This window comes from Mus caroli, unplaced genomic scaffold, assembly GCF_978045245.1.
Source record: "Mus caroli unplaced genomic scaffold, Mus_caroli_1 scaffold_13, whole genome shotgun sequence".
Classification (NCBI taxonomy): Eukaryota; Metazoa; Chordata; class Mammalia; order Rodentia; family Muridae; genus Mus; species Mus caroli.
Genome location: NW_028227268.1, coordinates 4,835,190 through 4,862,603, shown reverse-complemented (window position 1 = coordinate 4,862,603; position 27,414 = coordinate 4,835,190). Strand labels below are relative to the sequence as shown.

At 51.0% G+C, this 27,414-nt stretch overlaps 1 protein-coding gene across 1 annotated transcript in view; it reads left to right on the top strand.

The window, feature by feature from the left end:
• The first annotated feature begins 15,831 nt into the window (after positions 1-15,831).
• Septin9 (septin 9) overlaps positions 15,832-27,414 on the top strand; it is a 160,132-nt gene continuing 148,549 nt past the window's right edge. Inside the window, exon 1 of the mRNA XM_021175472.2 lies at positions 15,832-15,936. Coding sequence (XP_021031131.1) covers positions 15,918-15,936 — 19 coding nt within the window. The 5' untranslated portion in view covers positions 15,832-15,917. The remainder of the gene's footprint in view (positions 15,937-27,414) is intronic.

Below are 27,414 nucleotides of genomic sequence, written 5' to 3'. Positions count from 1 at the left end.
CCGCCTGCCTCTGCCTCCTGAGTGCTAGGATTAAAGGCATGTGCCACCACGCCCGGCTTTTTGAATTTCTTTTCAAAATGTATTTGTTTATGGGTTTTTGTTTGCATGTGTGCCTGTACTCCACCTGTGTGCAGTACCCTTGGAAGCCAGGAGAGGGCACTGAGATTCCCTCTGGAACCAGCGCATCTGAGAAGGTGAGCTGCCATGTGGGTGCTGGGAATGTAATCCAGGTCCTCCACCAGAATAGTCAATGTACTTAACCACTGAGCCATTTTACAGCCCCATCAATTTACTTGGTTTTGCGCATGTATGTATGCTTGTGTATTTGAATGCATGTGGAGGGCAGAGGGCAACCCAGGGTGTCATTCCTCAGAGCTGTCATCCACTCTATTTTAAAACAGGGTCTCTTATTGGCCTAGAACTTTCCTGTTAGGCTAGGAAGGACTCCCCAGGCATCCAACTCTTCCTCCCGAGCACAGAAGGAATCAGAGGTGCACACGTCTGCCTGGCTCTTTACTATAGGTTTAAAAATCAAATTTGGGTCCTTGAGCTTACAGAGCAAGCTCTTTATACCGCAGAGCCCTCTCCCCAGCCTCTGATATTGTCTGAAGCACCCTGAGGCTCGGCCTGAGCTCTGTATGTAACCCAGGCTGTGGTGATCCTGCTGTTTCTACTCCCTGATGACAGGCATGCACCAGCAGACATGGCTTGGAGAGACACATTCAAGCCTGCAGCATAATGGCCATACCTGTGTCCAGCCAGCAGCCCCACTCTCTGCTCCCGAGGCACCCTTGGGGTTCAGAGCTGGGTCTCTGCCCTGTCGCTTCATGTTTTTAGCCTGTATGCAGTACCTTCTTCTCTGATCAAAAATGGTGACGGCAAAACCAAGCACCCTGTCTCATTCTTTTGTCTGTTGCATAGAGATGGCTAGCTTACTTGTGATTAAGGCTGTGTCTTTTGGAGGGGGCAGGGAGGTGTCTCACTATGTCACCTTGGCTGGCCTAGAACTTACAATGTAGATCAGGTTGGCCATAAACTTCCAGACCAGCCCGCTCTGCCTCCTGAGCGCAGGGACTAAAGGCCTGAGCCACCCCGGCATGCTGATGTTGCATCTTTTAACATTCTTTCCCTAAAGTCTCTCTCACTCTACGACGTGGAATGACCTGACATACGAAACTTTGAAACACTGTCTTCCTTTTAATACTTTGGCTTTTTTCCCTTTTTATTAGAAGGTCATTAAACATAGAAAATCAACATAAACTTCCAGAGTTCTGGAATGCGGTGAGTTGGAAGGTTAATTTTAAAAAATGAAACCCCATCACACTGACCCAGATCTGAGCCCAGCTGCCTGAGTTCTTCCTGCCGCCGGCTGTGTACAGGCAACCAATCATAAATTACTATTCCCGCTTAAAAGCCGGCGGCAGGGAAACTTCCTTGCAAGATGGACTGTGTTGTTTTCTTGGCTGGGTGCTTCTTTCTTAATTGAAGTTAATGGTTAATTGCTGAAAAGCCACTTTTATCGAATTATAACATTAATTCAGAAAAATGCACAAATTGTAAGCCTGCAACGTGACCAGTGCTCACACGTGGACACCCTTAAGTGGCCTCCTCCAGACCTCGGGTGGGGGTGGGGACTTTAGCTTTGTCCTGCAGCTAAGGAAGAGAGGCTTTCCCTGGGTAGTGGGAGAGGGGCGGGCTGGTCCCAGGATCTGCTCAGTGGAGATAGCTTCCAGCCCACCAGGGAGGGGCTGCGAGTGGGGAAGGTAGCCTGCTGGGGGCAGAGACAGGAGTGATTGGCATATAGGTAGGCTGGGCCCACAAGGAAGGAGCTGGGAGGAGGGGCTTTGCGGAGGGGCTGTGAGTAGCTGTGTTGGTCCGGTCCGCAGCCCTGCAGCTGGCATACCCTCACTGCAGTATGGGGAAGATGGACCGATATGTTACTTCCCTAGGCCTTGGGCCTTAAAAAAACGAAAAAGCCTGGAGCTTTCCGATGGACAGGAAGGATAGACAGCAACTCACTATGTTACTCATTGCAGGCCTTGAACGCCTAAATTCAAGCAATCCTCCTGCCTCAGTGTCCTGACTAGCTAAGATAGCTCATGCCTAGGGTCGTACATTTCCACTTTGTCAGAAATATTTTCTGTTTTACCTTTGTTACACTGAGGGTAGAATCCAACCGAGGTTCTCACAGGTGCTAGGCCAGGGCCTTACACCGGTGGATTGATAGCCTTAGCCCTCCAAAAATACCTCAACAGCCGCACATCTCACACCACCACAGATTCATTTGGTTGGTAATATGACAGGGTCTCTTGTAGCCCAGACTGGTGTTGGACTCCTGACTCTCTTGCCTTTGCCTCTGGAGTGCGGAGATTATAGGTGCACACCACTACACCCCTGGCTATCACTGTCTTGTGGTTTTATGTTGGTTTGCTTGCTTTTGTTTTTGTTTTTGTTTCTGTTTTTTTTTTAAGTCAGGTTTCCTCTATGTAGCACTGGCTGTCCTGGAACTAGCTCTGTAAACCAGAGCTGGCCAGAACGCATGGAGATCCACCTGCCTTTGCCTCCTGAGTGCTGGGATTAAAGGTGTGCACCACCATACCTGATTTGTCCTGTGTTTTTTTAAGGACAGACCCTGGTCCCCACATACACACACACACACAGAGAGAGAGAGACAGAGAAAGAGACAGAGAGACAGAGACAGACAGAGAAACAAAGACAGAGATACAGGGTGGGGAGGGTAGGACAGAATGAAGATGTCTTCTGAACATCTTGAGTTTCACAAAAACTAAACAAAACAAACCTCGTCTGCACTGTATTTATCTCATTCTCCTTGGACAGGTCAGAACCTGTCACTCAGGGGCCTGGTCCTCAGCATGTGCTGGGGATAACAACTAAGGAGAGGAAGTCAAGGACACCTTTCTAGGGTGGTCACCCCCAGACCTAGGTGTGCTGGTCCCATGGGGTTTCCAGGGTTATCAAGTAAAAGGTGTATCCTCTCAGTAAAGCTCAAACTGCAGGCTAAACATGCTTGCTTACATGTACACATGGATGCACGGACATGCACACATTTAGTGTCCAGGGATGGATTTACACCAAAAAGTTGCCAGCCAGAAGTCCCCTGCATAGCTACCCATGCTGGGTTGGATCCTGTAGCCTCTCCAGGAGCACTCACAGAGTTGCTGAGGATCGACCAGAGATCCAGAGATAGCGCTCAAAGGTTGGAGTGGCTCAGTCAACCCTTGTCACAGGGCAGTGACCCTCAGCCACCCCCAGCTGTGGCACTGAGGGTGGCAAGCCTGTTTCCCCAGCCTTCCTTCTGCAGTGCTTGGCAGGTCCTGCATGTCTTTATGTTTTGATAAGAGCATGTGAGGATGTTCTCGCTCTGTAGGTGACTGTTCTTGGGAGAAGAGGAGACGCCTGGCTCCTTCCTCTCTGTCAGGCTTGGCTGCCGTGGAGAGCCCTGAGGGGCGCTGGCTTTCCAGCAGGCCGACTCCCACAAGCCACATTTCTATCCATCATTAACACTGTTGTCTGTGGACTGAGAGACAAGCCTGGGATGCCAGCTAGGGAGACCGTAGCCACCAAATAATTCATGTGTTATCCTGGGGACCACAGCTCTGAGGTGAGTTTAGCTATCCTCAGGGAGAAGTGGGGAAACTGAGGCCCAGGAGAGTGAGGGGTCAAGTCTGCAGTGGTTGATTCAGGGCAGAACTGTGATTTGGCCAAAGGCTCATCATAGAGGGGCTCTACTCAGGATACACTCCAGGTTTCAAACCAGACACGCTCTGCTTAACCCGAATAAAGCATTTGGTTTTTTTGAGACAGAGTCTCACTATTTGGCTGTCCTGGAACTCACTGAGATCTGCCTGCCTCTGCCTCCTGAGTGCTGGGATTAAAGACAGGTGACACCAACCATGGGCTGCACTAGGTCCAATATACTCTGGCTGCTGAAGAGTAAGTAGGGCCTAGGGCAAGAGAAGCCCAGAGGGAGGCTGAGCTGGGGGGTGGGGGGAGGATGAGAGGAGGAGGGAAGAGAGAAAAGAGGGGAGGAAGGTGAGAGGGAGGGGAGGAAGGGGAGGGGGAGGGGAGGGGGAGGAGGGAGAGGGAAAGGGGGAGGAAGAGTGGGGATGACAACTCAGAAGAAAGTATAGCTAATAACTGCAACAAGGTTGTAGGGGTGGGAATGTCTGAGGAACTCTTACCAGGCCACCTGCTCTGAGGGTAAGGGGTGTTCACGGTGAGCGCAGAGAGCTGAGATGAAGTCTGTTCTCTAGACTTAATGTGACCGTTGCCATCTTGAATCCTAGCACCTGTGGTAACCGTCCCAGACCTTCACAGGGTTGAACCTAGAACATTCCCTCACAGAGGTGAGGGAAGGTCGGCAGGCTTTCGTCTGAGATCCCAGCCGCTCATCCCTCCTGTCCTCCGCCCACCATTGCAGGGAAGGCTGCTGCCCAGGTGCATGCTGTCTTGAGGATGCTGGATACAGAGAAGGGCGGAGGTTGGCTTTCCTGAGGTGCCACTCATGCCGATGTGGGCGGGCTTTTGGGTGATACAGATCCTGAAGAACAAGCCCAGAGAGAATGGAGGGAGGTTAAGGATGAGAGGAAGGGCCGGGAGGTGGCTTAGTCAGTAAAGCGCTTGCTATGGAAGAGTGAGGACCCCGGTCAGTCGGAATCTGTGATGGTTTGTACATGCTTGGCCCAGGGCACGGTGCTGTTAGGAGGTGTGACCTTGTTGGAGTAGAGGTGGCCTTGGAGTAGGTGTGTCACTGTGGGAGTGGGCTTTCATACCCTCACCCTAGCTTCCTGGAAGTCAGTCTTCTCCTAGCAGCCTCAGATGATGGTGAAGTTGAGGAACTTTGAGTTCCTCCCGCATGATGCCTGCCTGGCTGCTGCCGTGCTCCTACCTTGGTGATAATGGACTGAACCTGTAAGCCAGTTGCAAGCAAACGTTGTTATAAGCGTTTCTTTGGTCATGGTGTCTGTTCACAGCAGTAAAACCCAAGAAGTTGGGTATTGCTGTGATAGGCCTGACTATGCTTTTGTTTGGAAGAATGTGGATTTGGGGACTTCGGATTTGGAAAGCAGTGGAATGCTTTAAGTGGGGCCTAATGGGTCATCCTAGTAGGAATATGGAAGACTTTGTTACTGAGAGTGATTTGAATTTGCAGACATGGCCCAAGAGGTTTCAGGGGTGAGTATCAATATGTGGCCTAGAGACTTGTAACTGCGTCTTGCACTCATCTGAAGAGTCTACCTGAGGCTAAGGTGAAGAGATCCATATTAATTGCCTTGACAAAGGAAGTCTCAAAAAGCCCAGCTGAGACTTGGCTCTCTGGTTAAGTCTCATGAAGAGCATTTTGAACAAACATAGCAAGCTTAGAAAAGGAAAATATAAAAATGTGGTTTGAGAATCAAAGTGGCACCAGGAACATAAATGGAGCTGAATCCTGTGTTCAAGGATATTAAATTGAATTAACGGAGTGCCTTGGAGCAAGATCCCACCCAGCTAAATTTAGGTCCAGGTATGGTAGTACAAGCCTTTAGTCCCAGGAGGGAAAGGCAAGCAGATCTCTGAGTTCGAGGTCAGCCTAGGACAGAGCAGGTTCTAGGTGAAGAAAAGCTGAAATCCAGGTGTGGGGATATATACCTTTAATCCCAGCATTCTGGAGACAGAGCCATGCAGATCTCTGAGTTCAAGGTTAACCTAAAGAACAAGTTTCAGGACAGCCAAGCTTATGCAGTTCCAGCTCCCGCAAGCAACAGAACTTGGCAGCTTTGGCCATGTGGTTCTGGCTTTAGAGTTCAGAATAAAAGGGACTACTGAGACAACTGATGCTGGGTAGCTGGAGCTAAGAAATTAGCGGTGATTAAGAAGAGACTGGCATCACTTAGGTGAAATCTTCTGGGAAGTGTTTTCTGAGAGCACAAAGAAGCTGTGTTTAAGAGATAGCCAAGGTTGTATGTACCTCGTGCTGCAGCTGAACTTGGTAATGTGTTAAGAGTCACCCAGGTGGTACTGGTTTTGAAGGCATGAAGGCATCATGAGGAACAGCTGAGGCTTGGCACTGTGAAAGGTCATGGAGGGCCATTGGTGAAGGTGTAGCCTCAGTTGCAATTGATGGCCCAGGATTGAAGGGGTCCTGCAAAGAAGTTGGTACCATGAAGAGAGTCTATTGGTGACACCTAGTTGCAGCAGAAGACCCCAGTGCATTGGAGATGCCAGTACCATGGGATGATCACCAAGAACAGCAGCAGCAGTGGAGTGGAGTCAAGCAGAGCCTAGAGTGCTACAGAGGGCAGAGCTGGAGAAATGATGCAAACCCTTGGGAGGAGCCCAGAAGATCATGTGTGGATCCCAGACATTGGAACAAGAAACTATATAACTGAAGTAGTGTTGGAGACTCCAATGTGTTTGAGATGACAGAGCTTTGGGGCTATCTGCTGAGGAAAGCTGCTAACAGGGAGTGGAAGCAGCTCAAGAGAAGAAGTTTGTTGCAGTCAACAAAGATGAAAAAGAAGTTGGAGATCTGAAGACTGCTTTGACATCAGACATGAAGATGCAGAGTTTGGAGTTTGCCCAGCTGGTTTCCTGTCTTTCTTTGGGGATTACAGTTGAGTGATTGGATGAATCTCAGTAGAGACTTTGAACTTGGGACTTTTAACATTGTTGAGACTGCTATAGACTATGGGGACTTTTGAAGTTGGACTAAATGTATTTTTCATTATGCTATGGCTAGGTTTGGCCCCCATAGACTCATATGGGGGCCTACGGGGCCTACGGGGGGCCAGGGGATGGAATGTGGTGTCTGTTCACAGCAGTAAAACCCAAACTAAAACAGGATCCCAGCAGTCATGGAAGAAGCTGGGTATGGCTGTGCGTTTCTGCCATCCTAGTGCTGGAGAAGCAACAGGAAGATCGCTGGGGTCCAGCTTCTCTCACTGAGTGGGAGAGCTCAGGGTTCAAGGAGAAAGCCTGGGTCAGGTAAGAAGGGGAGGGCTGCTGACGTGGTTCAGTGTGTAAAGGGGCTTTCGGCTAAGCCTGGCCACCTGAGTTCAATCCCTGGGACCTGTATGATGGAAGGAGAAAAGTAACTTCCTCTTTCATAAGAGTGGCAGAACATATATACATGGGGACACACAGACACACATGTACAGACACACAGACACACATATACAGACACATACAGACACTAAGTTAAATGTAATAAAAAATAAAGTAAATATAGATTGATGTTGACCTCTGACCTCTACAGGCACAGGAACACAGCTACATGTCCGCACATGAACACATAAGAGCAGACACATGCACTTACATAGGTACATACCCCCACACATACCCACATGCACACACACAGACACACACATGCACACACACAGACACACATGCACACACATGTACTCATACAGACACATATGCACATGCACATACACACACATACACACAGCCTTGAAAGGGTGATTAGGATTACTCACACCTGTTATCCCTGTCTTCAGGAGACTGAGGCAGGAGGATAGCCATGAGTGAATTCCAGATCATTAAAGGAGTACAGATTGAGACATTGTCTCAATACACCCCCCCCCCAAACAAAATAAAACAAAATAAGCCAAAAAAGATCATCACAGCTGTGGAGTTTCCACTGCCTTTTCTCAGGTTTCAGCTTCCCTCCAGGGAGGAGCTGGTGAAGTGTCAGCGTGGAAGGCAGACTGTCTCCTTTCTCATGTCCCACAGTGACACCTCACCCTTGACCTTTCTCCTGGGAAGAAGGACCCAGGAGGGACAGAGGCAAGGGCAGCAGGAAATGAACTGGACCAGAGGTGACTGGGCCACGGGTCAGAGGAGTCTCCATCTGCAGGATGTAGGGGTGTCTTGCCAGCTCTGAAGGTGTCAGCCAATGAACTCTCTTGCCCCGGCTCACTGAGGGGACCCCAGGCAAGCAGGGTGAGCAGCCAAGCCAGAAGCACAGACATGTTTCTGTCTTTCCACAATACTTGTACTTTACTGAAAAACAATAAATTCACAAGATCGTTTTCTTTTTTTTTAAAAAAAAGATTTATTTATTTATTTTATGTATATGAGTACACTATAGCTGTCTTCAGGCACACCAGAAGAGGGGTTACAGATGGCTGTGAGCCACCATGTGGTTGCTGGGAATTGAACTCAGGACCTCTGGAAGAGCAGTCAGTGCTCTTAACCGCTGAGCCATCTTTCCAGCCCCCACAAGGTCATTTTCAATGGCTCCAACTTACCAAATAGTTCTGATTCCCCTTGATATGAGGCCCTTGGCAATCACATATATGCATATTTCTATCTTAATTACTAATATTAACTCTCAGTGCATGCACTGACTTTGCGCCATAATATTTATGTCACAGAACAGCTAAGTGACGTCAGAGGATGCTGAGTTCAGAGGTCATCTTGAAGTCAGCTGTTAAGGAAACACTGTGAGGGACCAGCTGTTCAGGTGCAGCTGTCAGATGCAGGGCTGGGGACAGTCTGAAGTGGGCTGAGTGTCATGGGTAGGGAGGGGACCCTGTGCTCTAGATGGAACCCAGGGACAGAGGCAGGAGTCCTTCCATATGGCAACTTCCTGGGGAAGGCTCACCTGCCACAGTGTGGGTTTTGAGTTTCTCTTCTTTCTGGCCCTAGGTGACAGGGCCATTTGCTGTGATTGACAGGCTCCTATGGCTTGCATTTTCGAGGCAGTTGGATAGGTTCCCAGGTATCATTATTTATTGGCATAACTTATCATTCAATTCATGCCTCCTGGTATGCTGGCCGATGGCAGGTGGCTGTTTGTGTAAATGAGATGTGGACTCATTCTTTAGATGCAAAATGGAGGCAACTCAGAGCAGACCCAGCCTGTGGTAGATACTCAAGAGAGCCCAGAGGAAGTCAGAGCAGGCCCCCCTCCATTTTGTACAGCCCCTCACAGTAGGTCTCATAGGATCTTCCAGGGGCCCTGTGATAAAAAAAAGGTTCTGAAGTCAAAAGACAGGAACTGCAGTGCACACCTGTAATCCCAGCGCTTCGGATGCTGAAGCAGGAGGATCTTGAGTTGAAGGTGGTCTTAGGCTACATAGCAAAACCCTGTCTCAACAAAACCCAAAGCAGCAATAAAAGGATCATCGCCAGAGAGGATATTCACATAGCAGGAAGTTCTGCATTGGAGGGGCTAGGGAATGGCTCTGGCTAAGATGCTTGCCATTCAAGTAGGAGGACAACACTGTGTAGGCTCAGAACCCACATCACACCCGGTGGGTGCGGTGCACACACACACACACAATATAAATATATACTATAGTTATTATCATACATACATAATATATAATTATAATATATGTAATACAAATTTTAGGTCACTGAAGGCCCAGTTCTCCAGCCTCCCCAGTGGCCTCCAGATCCTTGCATAGGGAGGAACCTAGCGGGGTTGGGAGGCAGAGCTGGCTGTGGTGTGGCCTTTAAAAAAGGCAGGTAGGTAGAAATTGGTAGGTAGAAACAGAAGGAATTTGTGAGTCCTAGGCCAGCCAGGGTTACAAAATGGCATGCTATCTCAAAAAAGTAAAACAGGAAGAAGAAAAGAGAAAGAAAAAGGAAAGACAGCTGTGTTCCTTGTTCCCTCTGCTGCAAGCCCTTTGCACTGGCTGACAGCACTCATCTGCTTCTCCCTGGCTCTCAGGAGATCTCTACTCTCTCGGTGTGCTCAGACCTTAGGGCCTGGTTTAGTTCTGTCTGTCTACCTCCCTGCACATTCTTCTTCCATTGCTTTGTTTTTTGTTTCTTTTTCTTTTTCTTTTTCTTTTTCTTTTTTCTTTTCTTTTCTTTTTCTTTCCTTCTTCCTTTCTCTCTCTCTCTCTCTCCCCCACTCCCCCCTGCCTCCCTCCCTCCCCTCTCCTTCCTTCCTTTCTTTCTTTCTTTCTTTCTTTCTTTCTTTCTTTCTTTCTTTCTTTCTTTCTTTGAGTTAGGGTTTCAGAGATTTACAAATAAGCAGAACCGAACCCACTGATCTCCCCAGTCTGATCTGTGAGGACTAACAGGTATTTTAGTTCAAGGGACAATTATAGCAGGTAGAAGCTCAGCTCTATAGACAGGATCAAGAGTGCTGGAAATGCTCTAAGTGGGCAAACGTAAGGGATGTGCTGTTTGTTGTTGTGTTTGGAGACAGGGTTTCTCTGTGTAGCCCTGCCTATCCCAGAACTCACTCTGTAGACCAGGCTACCCTTGAACTCAGATATCTGCCTTCCCCTGCCTCTGGGATCAAAGGTGTGTGCCACTACCCCCTGTCCCTACACTTTCTTAACCTCCCCACAATGCCGTTCATCTGGTCTTAGATAACTGATCACTGCCCATCTTTCTTACCAAAGCAAAAGCTGTCTCCAGGGCCCATGTCAGGTAATACATGGAAATATTCAAGAGATCAATTTTGAATCAGCAACTGGAAAAAAATAATTACTGACACAAAAACACATGAGCATTTTAAAGCTCTTGCTATTTTTCCAGAGTGCCTTCCAGGAAGGCAGTGTCAGGAGACACACCCCCTGGGCCTCCTGGACTGTCTGTGTACACTGTTACTGTAAATTTCACACTTCAGCAACGCCTCAATCGCCTGACCCTCTGAGCTGGAGTCAGAGCAGAGTCAGCATCAAAGGTGCTGAGTCAAGTTGGCCGGTGGAGTCAGCTTAGTCCTCTGTCCCCTAAGGGGAACCACTGAGCATTGGCCATGGGGAGATCCTCAAAGGAGAACAGAGGCAGACAAAGGCTGTGGGGTTCAGATGATAACATGGGGGAGGGGCTGCTGGAGGCTGAAGCTCTGCTACAACCCCCACCCACCCTGAAACTGACTGACTAGGAAAGCTTCGACAAGACCCATGACCAGGGTTACAGACTTGGGCCTTTCCCAAGGCAGGTGGCTGCTGGGAGAGCCTGGTGCAATGCCTGTTTCTCAGTTCTCACAGCCTGGAGTAACCCCTCCTTAATCAGTGAGACTAATTTGGGAAACATGCAAAATACTTGGTGCCCTGCCTCTTAGATTTTTCTAGCCACCAGAATGGTTAGCCTACTGCAACCCAAATTTATTTTCTTTATAAAGAACCTAGTTTGGGGTGCTTTATACACCAAAGTAATCAGATGGTAAGAGGTTGTTCATCTCCTGTTGGTGGCTGACCCTCTTCCTTGCTGACGCTGAAGGCCTGAGTTGCTGGGCCAGACTATCCCTCTCCAGAAGGAGTAGCCCGTTCAGTAAAGAGCTTGGATCTAACTGGCTGAAAACAGAGGCTCTGGAGCTGTGAACTTGGTGGCAGATCTGTCTTCCATCAATGCCAACTGTGGCCAGCTCCCAACTGCAGAAAGAAAGTTGGAGATGAACCTGAAGAAACAGGCTTGGTCCCTGACTCCAGACACAGAGGGGTTGCGTGACTACAGCTTCAAACCATGGTCTTTGTATTAATGCACTTCCATGAGCCCTGGGCTATATGTAGCCTCCTCTGGGTAGGAATCCGGGAGGCTACTCTTGTTGACAGCTCATGCTCCAAGCCCAAGACAGCAAGGCAGAGTTGCAGAACGGCTCTAACCTAGTCTGAGAAGTGACTTCCCACTCCAATGGAAGCCTACACAGATGTAAAGGGGAGGCGCCTAGGTCCTGGTGATGGAAGACGGTTCAAGGTGACCGCAAAGCATGTCGGGTACTCTGTGGCCAGTTTTGGAGTTATGCTCTGATGAAAACTTTATTCCCTCCACAGAGGAGTCCAGGCCAAAGGGGATGTCAGAGTCAGAGGGCCTTCTGGGGCCTGCCCATTGGACAGTCTCACCCTTTGGCTCCAGTCCTGAGTCATGCTTCCCCCTTCACTTAAGCACTGAGCCAGCCACTGTCAGGCTCTGAGCAGCCAGTGTCCACACTCCTGGGGGTGAAAGGCCCTTTCACGGCCTTCTGGCACCTACCAACCTACATAGGGCACCGACCCAACTCCTTTCAAAGAGAAGGTGTTTCCAGTATGTGTGCTGAAAACCCACCCTGACAGACAAACACACCCACAAAACGGTTTTTAAAAACTAATAAAACTTTTATTTAGAGGCAATTTCAGGCTTGCAGAAGAGTCACCCAGCACACACACAGAAATCTCAGGGCTGCCCCGAGGGCTTTGACTTCACAGGCACGGGATCCATCTTGGTGTTTTATATGCTATGAGATTTTACCAGTGAGCAATGGCATGTGTCTACTATGTTGGAACCATCTGGAAGAATATAAATGTCCCTCCCTCATGTTCCTCCCACCCCTGGCTTCTCCCCTTTCCCCTCCCCCCTCCCTGGACATCGCTGATCCTTCTGAGACACCCTTTTCCATCTTGGCCTCCAGGAGACCGCTGGAGCTTCCTCAAGATCCACAAGGCATAAGTGAGGCGCCTCAGGAATCCTGTGGCTGTCTGAAGGGTGCATGAGGCACCTTCAAGTTTTCTCTGAGGTTTTTATTGCTTCTTCCTCCTCTTCCTCCTCCTCCTTTTCTTGAGAAAGTCTTCTGTAGGCTGGCTTCCAAGAACCGATCCTCGTTTTCTCTGCTACTCCAGAGTGCTGAGATAGGAGGCCTGCATCACCACACCAGTGTGTGTGTGTGTGTGTGTGTGTGTGTGAGAGAGAGAGAGAGAGAGAGAGAGAGAGAGAGAGAGAGAGAGAGAGGAAGGGAGAGAGAGAGAGAGAGGATGCATGTGCATACACACTACCTGAGTGCTATTGAAGTCAAAGTCCAGAGATGGCATCGGATCCCCTTAGGTTGGAAGACACAGCTTTGGAAGACCTTTGACATTCTTGCCTTTGACAAGTGCCCCAGCTAATCATAGACTGTTAGAGTGACGGTGATATCTGGGGCCCTCACACTCAGAGAATGAGCCACTAGCAAAAGGTCGTCTAAGTTATGCATCCAGAGGATGCCCAGGCAATAAGGTACAGACCGCGGTTTAAGCCACCACCGCAGGCAATGGTGTGGCTCAGCTTTCTGCCATTAGCGAGGAAGTGACCTCCAGTGTTTCTCTCTGCCCGCTCCAACTTCCTCCAGGTCCAGCAACTTTTTAATGCCACATGCTGATTTACTCAGTGGCTCACAGACAATTTCTTTCTTCTTTTTCTTCCTTTTTGTTTGTTTGTTTGTTTGAGATGGGCTTTCTCTGTGTAGCCCTGGCTGTCCTGAAACTCACTCTGTAGACCAGGCTAGCCTCGGACTCTTAGACATCTGCCTGCCTCTGCCTCTGCCTGAGTGTCTGTTCGCCCCCAGTCTTAATATTACTTACTAATCCTGAGCTCAGCCTGGCAAGATGTGGGAAATGTCCTAATCCTCATTTATCACGGCAAACCCTGGCTCACGAGGAAAGCAGGAAAGGGGTCAAGCACCACTCGGCAGGTGGAGGAGCTGAATGCTGAGAGGACAGTCTAAAACATGGACGGCCTGGCAGTCTGTTCAGTGAAGGACTATAGTGGTGTGTGGGCTGCCACCATGGGTAACATTAGCTATCCTGCACTCACCCACACAGTGAAGACGTTCCATGTTTTAAAAAAAACTGTCCATTTGAAAAACTCAAATCGAGAGCCAGGCAGCTGTGGTGAGGCCTTCAATCCCAGCACTTGGGAGGCAGAGGCAGGAGGATTCCTGAGTCTTATGCCAGCCTGGTTGACAACAGTGAATTCCAGGACAAGCCAGAACCACACAGAGCGATCCTGTTTCGAAAAATCACAGAAGAAAAAGAAAGAAATCAAAATGGGAGGCTTCTTTAACCTGTACCCTCCGCAAACTCCTCAGCCGACCCGTGTGTAGGAACCTCGTGCCCCTCCCATCTCTCTGCTCAGACTTTTGGAACACAATATCAAGAGGTTTCCACAGGATCAAGTAGGGGTCGGAGGGCTGGTGAGATGGCTCAGTGGGTAAGAGCACCCGACTGCTCTTCTGAAGGTCCAGAGTTCAACTCCCGGCAACCACATGGTGGCTCACAACCATCCGTAACGAGATCTGGCGCCCTCTTCTGGAGTGTCTGAAGACAGCTACAGTGTACTTATATATAATAAATAAATAAATCTTTAAAAAAAAAAAAGTAGGGGTCGGAGGCACTGGGAGCATTGGTGTGGCTCTTTGTGCCCTCCCACCCTCTTTAGCTTGTGGAGACTCAGGATCTTAGATGATGGAGGGAACGGGCACTTCAGAGCCACTTGTGCTGCTCTCTCCCCCCCCCCCAGTGTGTGTGTGTGTGTGTGTGTGTGTAAAATGCAGATTAGTGGAAAGGGAGCCAGGTGGGAACAGCTCTGCTGGGCACACTCTCATTTCCCACACTCAGGCAGGAAGTGGCCATACTTGCATTCTCTGCAAAGGGAAAGGGAAAAGGGAAGGGGATTTTGGGGTGGCGTAACTCCTCTGCCAGTCTTCTGTGGGTTTTTTCAGAGCTCTGTGCCAAGGCAGCTCTGCCCCTACCTGGACCTGCCTGTGCTTCCTTCCCAGCCCAGTGAGCTGGTGAGGCAGTGGTGCCCCAGGCTCTACCACGCCCTGCCCACTGCCCGGAACCCGCACCTCCCAGCACCTAAGCTACCTGGCACATTCACCTTCTCCAAAGTCTTGCTTTGGCATAACCTCAATAGATGGCTTTCAGCACCCGCTGGACAGAATTAATCACTTTCTCCTCTATGTAAGCGTGTACACACACACACACACACACACAACCAAAACAAAGAACATTTTACTATGGGAAGACTTTTCTTTTACTTTCTTTTTTTTTTTTTTTGTTCACATTTATTAATTGTGAGCATGCATGTGTGTTGGGGGAGGGGCACACACCACAGCTCAGATATGATGTGAAGGTCAGAGGACAATTTGTGGGAGTTGGCTTCTCTACTTTGTGGGTCCCTGAGATCAAACCCTGGAGCAAGTAGGTGTAATCTTCGAGCTGTATCCAAAACGCCTTGTGTATATGTGTGTGTGTATTCACACGTGTGTGCTGGTACCCGTGTGTGTATGTGTGTGTGTGTTCACATGTGTGTGCTGGTACCCGTGGGAGTCAGATGAGGATGTTGGGTGCTCTGTAGTTGGACTTACAGGCTTGTCCTTGTCCTAAGTAGCAAGTGCTCTTAGCCACTCACCCATCTCTCAGTAGCTATCACTGGCCTTGAAATATGCCTGCTCTGCGGGGATAAAAGGCGTGTTGTGCATCTACCATCTAGTCCCCCACTCCCCACTGCCTTTTTTTTTTTTTTTCTTTAAAGACTGGATCTTACTCCATATCACTGGCTGCCCTGGTACTCACTGTATAACGCAGGCTGGCATTAAACTTGTGGTGAACCTCCTGCCTCAGCCTTCCAAGTGCTGAGATTACTGTGCGTGCACTTGTAAGAATTTAAAGAAGCTCTGCAGCTGCAGGGATCCGTATTCCTGCAGCTATTACAGGGAGACACGGAGCCAGGCACAAGCATGGAATGAACTCTTCTTGAATGTCAAGTGCGACAGAAATAATGACCAGCCCCAAAGCGGCCACCTTCCGGAAGAGGACACGGAGGCCCAGGCCCATCAGTGCAGCCAGCGCGGCCCGCATGGCACCGGTGGATAGTGCTCAGCCGGGCTCCCTAAATCAGTGTCCTGGCACTCCGCGACTGTTCCGTTGGTGGCCCGCGGGCCTCCCTGGTTGTCTCCTCCTCTTCCAACTCCCTCCTGGCCTCGGGAAAGTTGCGGTGACTTACTGTCGGCTTCAGGGGGGCTGTGGCGGGTGGCACGGGACGCACCTGCGTGGGGGCGCGGGGCGGGGCGAGGCGCGCACCTCGACGGGGCGGGGCGGGGCCGCAGTGCTCCCGCCTTCCTCCCGCCCTCCGGCGACCCGGATTAGCCACCTGGGAGCCCGCACCCCGCGGCCTCGCCACCACACTTTCCTGGGAGCGGCGGCCACGGCGGCACCATGAAGAAGTCCTACTCAGGTGGGCGCCGCGCCCGGCGTGGGGAGGGTCAGCAACGGGGACCTGCGCGAGTCACCTGAGCGCTGGTGGCCGGAGTGGGCGAGGCCACCCGGGAACCAAGTAGCTCCGGTAGCCCAGACCTCCCCGGACATTGTACCCCCAGGGCAGTCTAGAGCCCCCGGCAGTACTGCCCCCTTCCCCAGATGGGGATCGTGGGGACACTCCACATCGGAGCTCTGCCGTCCCCAGTACTTGGCTCTCCCTATGCTCAGACCGGAGTCGCTAGGGCCTGGAGGAGGCGGTTTACAGCTCTTGTCCTTTGAGCGGTAGCGTTTCTTCTGATCTTGACTTAGTTGTTTCCTTTCGCTGTCCCCCACAGACCTAGCTCACTCTAGAGTGTGAGGAGCCATACTGAAGGCACCCTTCTCGCCCTGCCTGTGGAATGTTTGACTTACAGGTGGTGGTTGACCGGCCTGGCTGCAGTCTGGGTGGGTGGGGCCGGGTGGAGGGGTCTTTGCCTTAATCTGAGCGCCTGGTGGACCAGGCCCCAGTATCTTTTTTTTTTTTTTTTTTTTTTGGTGGTAACTCCTGTTAGTCATTTGTTCAGTGGGGCACTGGAAGGTCTCCAAACAGGACCACCCAGGAGGTCTGGGCCAGTTCTTTGGGTCTTAGATTGCCACGAGTGCCCAAGCATGCCAACTTCTTTATGGCAGGTAGAGTGCCGTGTGTGTGTGTGTGTGTGTGTGTGTGTGTGTGTGTGTGTGTGTTCGTGCGCGCGCGCGTGTGTGTGTGTCTGTCTGTCTGTCTATCTGTCTACTGGGCTTTCCAGGGGTTCTACACTGATCCTTCCTAAGTACCCACTCTGTTACTCTGGGCCCCCATCCCAACTGAGGCTGTGAGCGCAGGCTAAGTCAGCCCTGATCTTACCTTCCAGGCCGGATCTATTGTCCATCTCCCCTAACTTCACAAACCCTCTCTCAGGTTCCTCCCCTAATCTCTCTGGACAGGAAGCTCTCTGCCAAGAACCTGTGAATTCATTTAAGATAAGAACTCTGAATCAGGAGGCTGAGTTAGAGTTGAAGAGGTCATTTGAGCCATTCTCCTGCCTCCAGGTCTTGTTCTGTTTCCTCTTGCTTTCCAAATTCAGGAACCAAAAATGACTTTACTTCATCTCAAAGAGAGTCATTTAGCTTCCCTAAAAAAAAAAAAAAAAAAAAAAAAAAAAAAAAAAAGCCTTCCACAGCAGAAGCTCTAAGTTGCTAACTTGGCTGCTGGGCCCCTGTCACTGGCGGTTTTTCAGGAGAACATGCTGATGTGATGGTGGGGGAGGAGGGGGCTTCCAGGTGGTATGTGCTCAGGTTTGGCACTGGGCCCTTCTCCCTCCCCAGCATGCTCCAGATGTTTGGAATGGTTGTGGGCACTGGGGCCATTTCCCAGCCTCTCTGGCTGGCCCGGGGATGGACAGCCAAGGGCTGTGCTTTCTTCTCCTTGGTCCTTCACACTTCCTGACTGGTGGATCCAGACACTGAGGTAGCCAGGTCCTTTCAGCTCACAGGTGCCTGGCTTACGGCACAAACCCCAGACCCCACCACCCTAAGATTGGATGGGGGTGTCTGAGCCTGGAGCTTCCTGGACATGGTAGGGGTGGACCAGTGCATGCTCCACCATCTTGCCTATACCCACCCAACCTCAACCGGGTAAATTTTCTTAAAAAGATGGAACTTTCTATGATAGGTCCTGTGGACGTCCAGCTTACAGCCCCTGTAAAACCAAGCTCCTCAATTCCCCGTGTTTACCTAAAGGGACAGGGCCCTTGGAGGATGGGCCACAGGGAGGGCCTGGACCATATCCAGTTTGTTCCCTCCCTGGCAGTGCACCAAGGGGTGCTGGGTCTGCAGTTGTACGGGGTTGAGTGGTAGGGGTTCAGCTCCATGCCAATTTCCTCCAGGTTTCCTGGGGCCAGCCCCATTCTGAGTAGGGCCACTCGCTGAAGTTAGATTGTCCCTAAGCCCCCATTGCCATCAGAAATTCAGCAAAGTAGCAAAGAATGTAAAAGATCTCTACAGCATCTGCAAATCCAAGGGCAGCCGGAGAGCTTTGTGCTTTTCCCGTAGACTGAGTGGGAATATCGCTGTAGACCTATTTATGAACTCAAAATATGCAGAATGGCTGCCACACTGTGATCAGAGACCCACAGTGAGCAGTCCTGGGCCTCTCAGGACGGGAGGTGAGAAGTCTGGAGTGACCCCAGGAGCGTGGTTTATCTGCAAGCACCAAGGACACTTCCTGAGGTGGGCACCCATAGTCGGGCCAGAGGGCGCCAACGCAGGGACGGACATGCTCTTAGCTTGCAGGAGCTTGCCTTGTCACTGAGGAGGCAAGATACGGGTGAGACACCAGCTCATTACCACCCCTGTCTCGGAGGCAAGACAGTCTCCAAGTGCTCTGGGCACTCAGGAGGAGGGGCTTGGGACTTTGGAGGTGCCTGAGGTTGAGCCTGCCTTCTGAGAGTAAGGGATCTGGCACAGTGGAAAATAAGATGGGTCTTACCAGGTAGGGAAGCTGCAGGACCCCAGGGCCATTTGGGAGACCCTCTGGCAGGCTTAACACAGCCCTGATTCTTCCCAAACATGTCTTCCCCTTTGTTTCAGTGGAAAGCTAGAGCCATGTGGCTCAGTGGTTAAGGGCAGGAGCATTGAACTGTGAGGCTCTTGGGATTAAGTCCCAAGCTGCTGTAGGGACTGGGGTTCTTCACCCCACACATTCATTCCATTGTTAAATGTGGATGGTGCTTGGTTGTGACGGTGCGTTTCTACAGGAACAGGTCCAGAGGTACCTATTCTAGCTCTCTAGCCGCTATCCTAGGAATTACTGCCGTGGGAGTTGTGTGCTTCTCATTGCGGGGGCCCAGGGCTTCTCTGACTCCCCACGATGTCCATGGTTTGCAGGTTCCTTTGTGCTGGAGCCAGCTGCAGGCTATTCCTGTTGTTTTCTGGGGTCCTAAACTCTGGCTTCTCACAGCATATGAGTCTCCTGGAATTCCTCTCTTCAGTGCCCTTGGCTTTCTTGGAAATCTTCAGTGGCAGAGACCGGGGGTTGGGGGCGGGGCGGGGGACTTAGCTGTGAGCCACCAGAATTGGGCAAGCATATCTCTGTGTGCGTTCTGGAATTATTTTGGGATTCCTGTGGCTTTCAGGAGACTCTCGAAGCAGGTGGCTAGCTTTTCCAGCTCTATACCAGGCAGGGATTCAGTCCTAGGGATACAAAGGATGAGGGGTTTCAGCCCTACCCAGCATTCTAGGGGGCTTTGGAAGGGTGAGGGGCGCACCCTCTGAGGTCACTTCTGAGTAAGCTACCCATGAGCTGGTGAGTGTGGGTGACAAAAAGCTCCTTTCTCCACTGGTCCCTCCACACCTCAGTGTCTGCTCTGGCCACCTCTAGACTCCTGATGGTCAAGCCTGCTTGCTATAGTGTATCTAAGGGATGTGGGCTGGAGAGGAAGCAGCCTCCTCACGCAGTTAGTCTATGGCTATGTCCCATCCTTGCCCAGATTCTGAGGCCCCTAGTCCCAAGAGAGCTGACTGAGCACAAGTCAGGAACCAGCCCTTCCCAGACCACTGGAGAGGTGGGAAGGCATGTTCAGACATGGACAGCCATCCACCCTGCCTGCCTGCCCCTGCCTCCTTCCCAGCTTTCCACTCCAAACCATCTTACCAGCATAGCGTTGAGTAAAATGTACCAGAAAGAGTATGAGAGAGCCCACCTTCTACCGTGGGACCTGCTTACACCCAGATGGATGCAGAGAGGACAGAGTTGTCATTCAGGAGCAGCTGGCTTAGTCAGACATTGGGCTGTCCATGTGCCTGAAGGCCTCCCCTGGATGTCTAAACAAGACCATGGAAGGTGTGCTCCCGCCTGAACTCTTTGTGCCCTTCTCAGATGGTCCTGTCTGTCCCAGGCTGCCTGAGGCTCCAAGACAGGCATTGAACCTGGAGGCGACCGGGTTTCCGCATGTTTGTCCGTGGGCAGTGTTGCGTGGGCTCTGCAATTTGCTAAAGATGTTTTTGATAAGAAAGATCTAGCACAGACCAACACAGAGCCAGGCCCCAGGGTACATGCTGAGTGGATCTCTTGGTCTCAGGGATGTCAAGGGCTCCAAAGAGAGAGACCCTGGGCTCAAAGGGTGCTTGGGTAGAGAAAGGGGTGACTCTTGCCCCATTTTAGGCTTGTTTGTTGGGGCTGTTACCTTGGAAACATCCCAGCTCTTCACTGCTTTAGGGATTTATGGGGGGAGTCATCAGGACCAGAGGCTGGTGAAGCTGCTTGGGGCTTGCAAGGACACCAAGTACAGCCCTGCTGTGCTGAGGGGTTCCTAGAGAGACCTCAGAGTCCTGACTCTGCCACAGGTCATGTGATCCTAAAGTCCCAATTAAGAGAAGTCTAAGCCCTGGTTGAAAGCACTTATAGTGTCAGGCAGCCAGGCTTGCAGGGTTGTTGGTGGCAGCAGCAAAGCCAGTTGTGGCAGGTGGGCAGGTCTCTGGGATAGCTTTGCTCTGGCTCCAGGAACTCTGGCGAGGTTTGCCAGAACAGCCATGCTGAGCTGCAAGGGGCCCCGACTCCCCAGAGTTCCTGATCCGTTTTAATTTTCCGTGTGCTCTGAGCCATTTGTTCCAGAAGTGTCTGCTGAGTGCTGCCGAGCCTCAGGCTCCATTCTGGCTGCTCCCCGTGGCTCTCCCAACAGCACTGCAGGGCCCGGAGGGCTGAGGGGCAGGCTGCTCCCAGCCTAGTTTCTTGGCCTTATCTCTCCAACCCTGCCCTGGGCCCGGGTCCACTTGCAGCCGCAGTGAAGATGACACCAAGCTACTCTGACCAGAGAGGGGTGGCGGCCCCAGGAGCCTTGCTTGTCAGTGGCCTCTAGCAGATCTCCAACAACCAAGCTTTGTTTGGGGACTGATCTGACCTGGTTCGATGAAGCCTGACTGTTGGCTGCTCAAGACCTCAGGACAGGAAACGGGAGCGAGGAAAGCCAATCCTGGCTTCAGGTCGCAGGATGGCCCTTGGACCCGGACCTTCCCTGGCTAGGTCCCAAGTCACCAGTCAAACCCTGACCTTCAGCATTGATTGGAATGCTGAAATCAGGGGCAGAGAAGGTCTCTGTGGAGCTGAGGCTCGAGGAAGCAACCTGTCTGACCCTGGCTTGAGGATCCCGAGGAGAGGACCTGTAGGCTTGCCTGCCTCCTGTGTGGCAGTGGGTGGCTGCAGTCTCTGCCACAGTGGTCTCCTCCGAGGGCATGCTCACACTCTGACTCCCTCAGACTACATCTGGAGCAAAGGGTGGGCCACAGCAGCATCAGGAGTCCTGGAGTGTTATACCCAGGTCCTCACCAGGCCAGGCATGTTGGGGCAGCAGCTGACTCAGGAGTAGTGGCAACCATGCTCAGGTTTGAGCTGAGTTCCAGGTGAGCACGGTTATCAGGAAGGGCTGGGCACCAGTTGGCTGGCTGCCCGGGGCCTTGAGCTGAGATCAATGGGACTTGCATCCTGGGGCCCTCCTTTCACAACCCTCTTTATAGAGGATCAGATCCCAGCCGGAGGATAAGGCTACTGTAACCCAAGCAACTTGGAAGTGGGTTACATCCAGCGCTTGTCATCTTCCAGTGTGCTAGGGACTTGACCGCTGGGCACAGAGGGGTCTGGAGGAGTCATTTGTAAAACTCACTGATAATTCTATATCTTTGGCTCAGTAGAGCAGAGCAGGCGAGTGGCTAGGTAAGGTTAGAGCAGAGGGCTTCTGGGTCATATGGATACTGCAGGGTGCCAGACAAAAGGGCAGTCAGATGTACCAGGGAGCCGGGAGGAATGGTGGCTTCTCACCAGCACTGGCATCGGGCTGCCTCCCTGCTTACAAGGTGTGGTAAAACCTCAGCTATGTCGGATGAGTCACTGGGTGGCAGAGCTTCCTGGTGGCTGCGGGCTGGCTTTGACTGTGGACCTCGGTTGCCTTTATTTTATTTGATTTTTTTTTTCTCCCCTCTGGAAATGCTTTCTGAGACAGACCCTGTATCCATCACGTTCGTTTGTTTGTTTTGCTGTTGTTGCCTGTGGTCGATGTTTTGTGTTGTGGACTTTTCCTTCAGCGATGCAATCAGGAAATGGAACCGGAACATAAAACCCTACCTGTTGTAAGGTTCACTTTTATGTCCCTTGCCCTGCTTGTCCCCACAAGTGTGAAACGTATCGTTTAATTATCTGAGCGGCACCTGCTTTCAGGGTTGCATGTCCCGGTCACTCAGGCCCTTTCGCCGGGAAGTCACATACCAGGTGTGGGTCAAAGCCAGAGCTCTGGCGGCTCTTCAGAGTGGACGTCCTGTGTCTGGCGGTCCCTCACCCGCTTTCCTAGAGGGTCTGGCACACTGATCCATCTCACTGTAATGGTGACTCTTTGGCTATTGTTATGGCTGTCACCCGCAGCCAGGAAAGTATCCTCAGGATAGCATTTCATCAAGAGGTATGATGGAGAGAAACTGTCCATCAACCTGCTGAGTGTCCCTGCGCTGGTTCGCTCTTGAGACCAGCTGTCCACCATCTTCATTCCTTGCAGTGACTGGCACACGAGGCTGGCGCAGTGTGATCTCTCCATCCCTGTCACCTCTCGAGCCCATGGGCATGGATCAATGGCTGCAGGTGACAGGCTACCTGGGTCACTTGGCAACCAGTTGTCTGCTGGCTGGTTACTTTGCAGTGATTTCTTCTGGAAGCTTCCTTCCTCTGGCGATCAGGCATAGTTCTCTGGCTTTTCCTGCAAGCTAACATTTTGTTCCTCTGGCCTCAGTCTTCCTCTCATTATCCTGGTCGCTCCTTCCAGGAACTCTCGGCATGGCGGTCCTCTGCCTCCTCCTCTCTGTGAGGAATCCCTGTGTGGTAATCCAGTGACCCCAAGGTGAAGTGAATTACATGTTGGCTCCCTTCCTGTTGCTGTGACAAAGTTCTCAACAAAAGCATGGGACGTGTCATGTTGGTTCACAGTGTGATGGGCCAGTCCGTGGGGGTGGGGGTAGGGGGTCATGATGGAAGCTGGAGCTGGAGGCAGCTGGTCACTGATCACCCACAGTCAGGAAACAGAGGGGGAGGTGAATGTTGGGGCTCAGCTCCTTGTTTCTTTTATGCAACAGAGAGCTCCAGCCTGTGGGATCATGCTGCCTGCACTTAGGGAGGGTCTTCCCTCCGCCATTAAAGCTCTCTGAAAACGATGTCCTAGACGAAGGCAGGAAGAGGTACGCCTCCTCTGTGAGACCAAGTCCAGTCACCTTAACAATGAAGATTCGCGATTGCAGACCCATACTCTCAGGCGACTTGGGGTTCTAATCTAGTGTGCTTAAACACTTAAAAAGTGGTGACCCCCTGCCTCTGTATGCTGAGTACAGGTATTGCCCACAATTTTAACTGTAGTTTGAAACAGCTATTAAGTATAGAGAATAAAGCAAAATCTAGAAAAGTATCAATTAAGCCGTTACTTCTCCAGAGTAACATTTTTGTGACTGTCTTTTGGCTTCTCTTCTTCACCAAGACCAGTGTTTTATTTTCTGGGGAGAAAACAGAAAGTTTATCTTTCTGAGTGGTCAGTATCTTTCCTTCTCCTTCTCTTTCTCTCCTGCCCCCTTATCTTTTGAGTCAGGATTTGAGACAGACTTACTTTGTAGTCCAGGCTGGACTGGAATTTAAGGCTTCCAACCTTTTGTACCAAGGGCCAGGATTTAAGGTACGCATCGCCACACCAGACTGAAATTTCATTTATTTTGGTGGCTGGGATTCCTATAGGAGAAGAGAGGGGGATGGGAGAGGGGTTATGTGTGTGCATGTTCCTTCTTGTGGGTGTGTATGCACTTGTGACTGGAGGTCAGAGGTCAAACTTGAACATTGTTTCTCAGTTAGTTACCACCTTCCTTGTTTCTCTGGGACAGAGACTCTCTTCCTCTCTTCTCCCCTCCTCTCCCCCCCTTCTCTAATTTTTTTTTTGTTTTGTTTATTTTGTTTGTTTGTATTTTTTTTCCAGACAGGGTTTCTCTGTGTAGCTTTTGGCTGTCCTGGAACTTGCTCTGTAGACCAGGCTGGCCTTGAATTCACATAGATCTGCCTGTTTCTGCCTCCTTAGTACTGGGCTTAAAGGCCTGTCTACCACCACCACCACACCTACCCCAGCTAAGACAGAGTCTCATTCATTTGCTTGGAATTCCCCCATTGATATAGACTGGCTGGCCAGTGAGTCTCGTGGATTTCCCTGCCTCTGCTTCCTCAGTGTTGGGATTAAAGCTTCTTATGTGGGTACTGGGGATCTGACCCCATGTCCCCATGCTATGCAGCAAGCACCTTATTCACTGAGCCATCTGCCCGGCCCCCAGAGTGGAGATTTATGGAGGGAGAGTGCGTAGTGGCTGCAGTTTTTATGCTGTCCTGGCAGTGTGATTCCAGTCAAGAGCCAGCAGCACGTGAGACATTTATAATGATCAGATATGTCCCTGCCCGCCCTTCTGATTAGAGCTACATCTCTGACTCAGGCTGCAGGAGAACAGAACCCTCCTTGTATAGGTTTTTTCCCCCTGGCAATTGGGATGGTTTCTGAGACTGGCTCCTGGCTCTGTGCATTTCAAATCCCGCCCCTCCCAACTGCCCACAGTTTTCTGGCGCAGAGAGCGGCAGAACATGCTGGTGGCTGGTGGCTGTGATTTTGGATCATGCACAGGAGGAGGAACTGTATCTGGAAATGGAGAGAGAATTCCTGGATTCCATTTCTACCTAGGGATGCTGAGCAGTAACCGAACTACACACGGAAACAACCAGGGAAGCCATAAATGCAGCTAAGCGGTGCCAAGTGGAATAGCTTTCTGGCTGAGAGGCTCCTGCTGCAGTCCCTGGACCACTGCTTCCACTCAGAGCTCAGTGGGAGGAAGTCCTGCCACCAGATTTCAGGGCCTGAGCCCGGCTGTGGGGGACTTGAACAAAAGGAGCTGCTCCCTTGGAGCCAGAACCACCAAGGGGACAAAACTTGTTGCTGGGAACCTTTCAAGGAAGGGAACAGGAGGGACTCCTCGGCTGTCTCCTGTACTAACACCTCTTACTGATTGAAACCAGCAGACCTGAGGGCCCTGTTCTCATAGCCCCCGTAGTAAGAGGTCAGCTTGGTCACACCAAGGAGGGCCTGGAGGGTCAACGAAGGTAGCTCCAGGAGACCCGTACAGGATGTATGAAGAAAAGCTGTGTCCTACTGCCCCCCACTCAGCTGTACCCCAACATTGCTTCCCTGGTGTTTGAGCAGCAGGGTGGCCTGCTTCTGGCATCAACTGCCTCACCCCATCTTGGCCACTGCTTCCTTTCTCTCCCACTTGAGCTCTCTGTGGGGAAGTAAGGCTGTAAGCTTTGTCTCTGATCTGTATGGACTGAATTGTCCTCTTGTGTCTCAGCCACTGTTTGAATGGCTCTGAAGAGACACCAGATCGAGTCAACTCTTATACAAGAAAGCAGTTAACTAGGAACTTGGTTACAGTTCCAGAGGGGTTAGTCCATTTTCATCATGATGGGGAACATGGCAGCCCACTGGCAGACATGGCGCTGGAGAAGCAGCTGAGAGTTTTACATCCTTGTCCGCAGGTAGCAGGGAGAGACACTGGACCTAGCATGGGCTTTTGAAACCTCATCTCAGTGACACACCTCCTCCAACAAGGCCACGCCTCCTAATCCTTCCCAAACAGTTCTACCAGCTGGGAACCAAGGATTCAGATATATGAGTCTGTGGGGGCATTCTCATTCAAATCCCTCCCCCTTCTCATTCAACCACACACACACACACCCCTTCCCCTAGTTCCACAGTGAAGTCTTAATTCTCAATGGGACGGTTTGGATATGCAGTTCATGGGGAGGTAATACAGCTGAGGCCTGAGCCTGGAGAACTGGCATCTTTATGAGGGGGAGGGGGCAGCAGGGTCCACATGAAAACAAGATGACAAAGGCTTCACTGAGCCAGGCAGTGGTGGGGCATATCTTTAATCCCAACACTTGGGAGGCAGAGGGGGACAGATCTTAGTTTGAGGCCAGTCTGGTTTTCAGAGCGAGTTCCAGGACAGCCAAGGCTATGCAGAGAAACCCTGTCTCACAAAACAAAACAAAAAAGGGCTTTGCTGGAAACCAGTTCTATCTGCGTGCTTGGGCTCCTGAACTGTGGGGAATTGGTGTTTTGTTACCCCAACTCTGGGGGTTCCACTCACTTGAGTACCCGAGATGCCTTCTGAGTAGGGTGTGGGTGTGCTATGAAGGTCTTGATCCTCACAGAACAAGGCAAGAGTGACTCTGGTACGGGGTGAGAGTTCATAGAGACTTCCAGATACTCACTATGGGGCACCATGGTTTGGATTGTGCATTAATGTCTTCTCCCTCCCTCCCTCCCTCCCTCCCTCCCTCCCTCCCTCCCTCCCTCCCTCCCTTCCTTCCTTCCTTCCTTCCTTCCTTCCTTCCTTCCTTCCTTTTTTTCTTGCTGGGTGGTAATGGCACACACCTTTGATCCCAGCACTCAGGTGTCAGAGACAAGTGGATCTCTCTGAGTTTGAGGCCAGCCTGGTCTACAGAATGAGTTCCAGGACAGCCAGGGCTACACAAAGAAACCATCTTGAAAAACAAAAACAAATTTAAAAATATTTCTTTTAGAGACAGAATCTTATACTGTAGAGCAGGCTGGACTCAACTCAGAGATCTTCTAGTCTCTGCCTCCTGATAGCTGGGACTAAAAACCAAGTGTCAGCAGGCTGGCCCTTTGCCTATGTAGCTCAGCCTGGCCTTGAACTCATGGCAGTTCTCCAGCCTCAGCCTTCTGAGTGTGGGGACCACAGGCATAAGCCACCAGCTTAACTATTAGTCCATCTTGCATTTGGATAATTTGCATATTACAAATTTGCATATGGCTTTAATACACTGTTGAATTTACTACAGTTTGATAGTAGCAGCAAGCTTCTGCTGAGGCTAACTTGTGTTTGTTGGAGCCTGGCAACTGGAAGGTCATGAGGGCAGACAGTGGCTACTCAGTGGACTAGAACACTTACCATGTTCTGGGATGGGAGGACTTCTCAGACTTCCAGGGGAGCTTTCTCCACACAAGTCCCTGATGACAGGGAGAAAGATGCCCCTGCCCCACTCCCAGAGCAGAGGTTCTCGCCTGGGGTGTGAGTGTCTCTCCAGGGATCTGGATGTCCTGGGAGATGCTGGTCACAGGAGCCAGGAGGCGCTGGCCTTTCCATTCAGCCATCTCTCATTCTGTCTAGCTGTTTCCGGTCTTATTTCCACATCCTCTGCTACTTTGGGTGCTCCAGGGTGACACACTCCAGCTTCCCTCTACCCCCGACACACACACCGGCTGGCTTTAGGGACTTTTGGTGTCTGTTGTGTTTCAGTGGTCTTCTGGGGACAGGGCCTCCTGAGTGGGCTCATTGGGCTGATTTCTGACTTTGTGGCTCT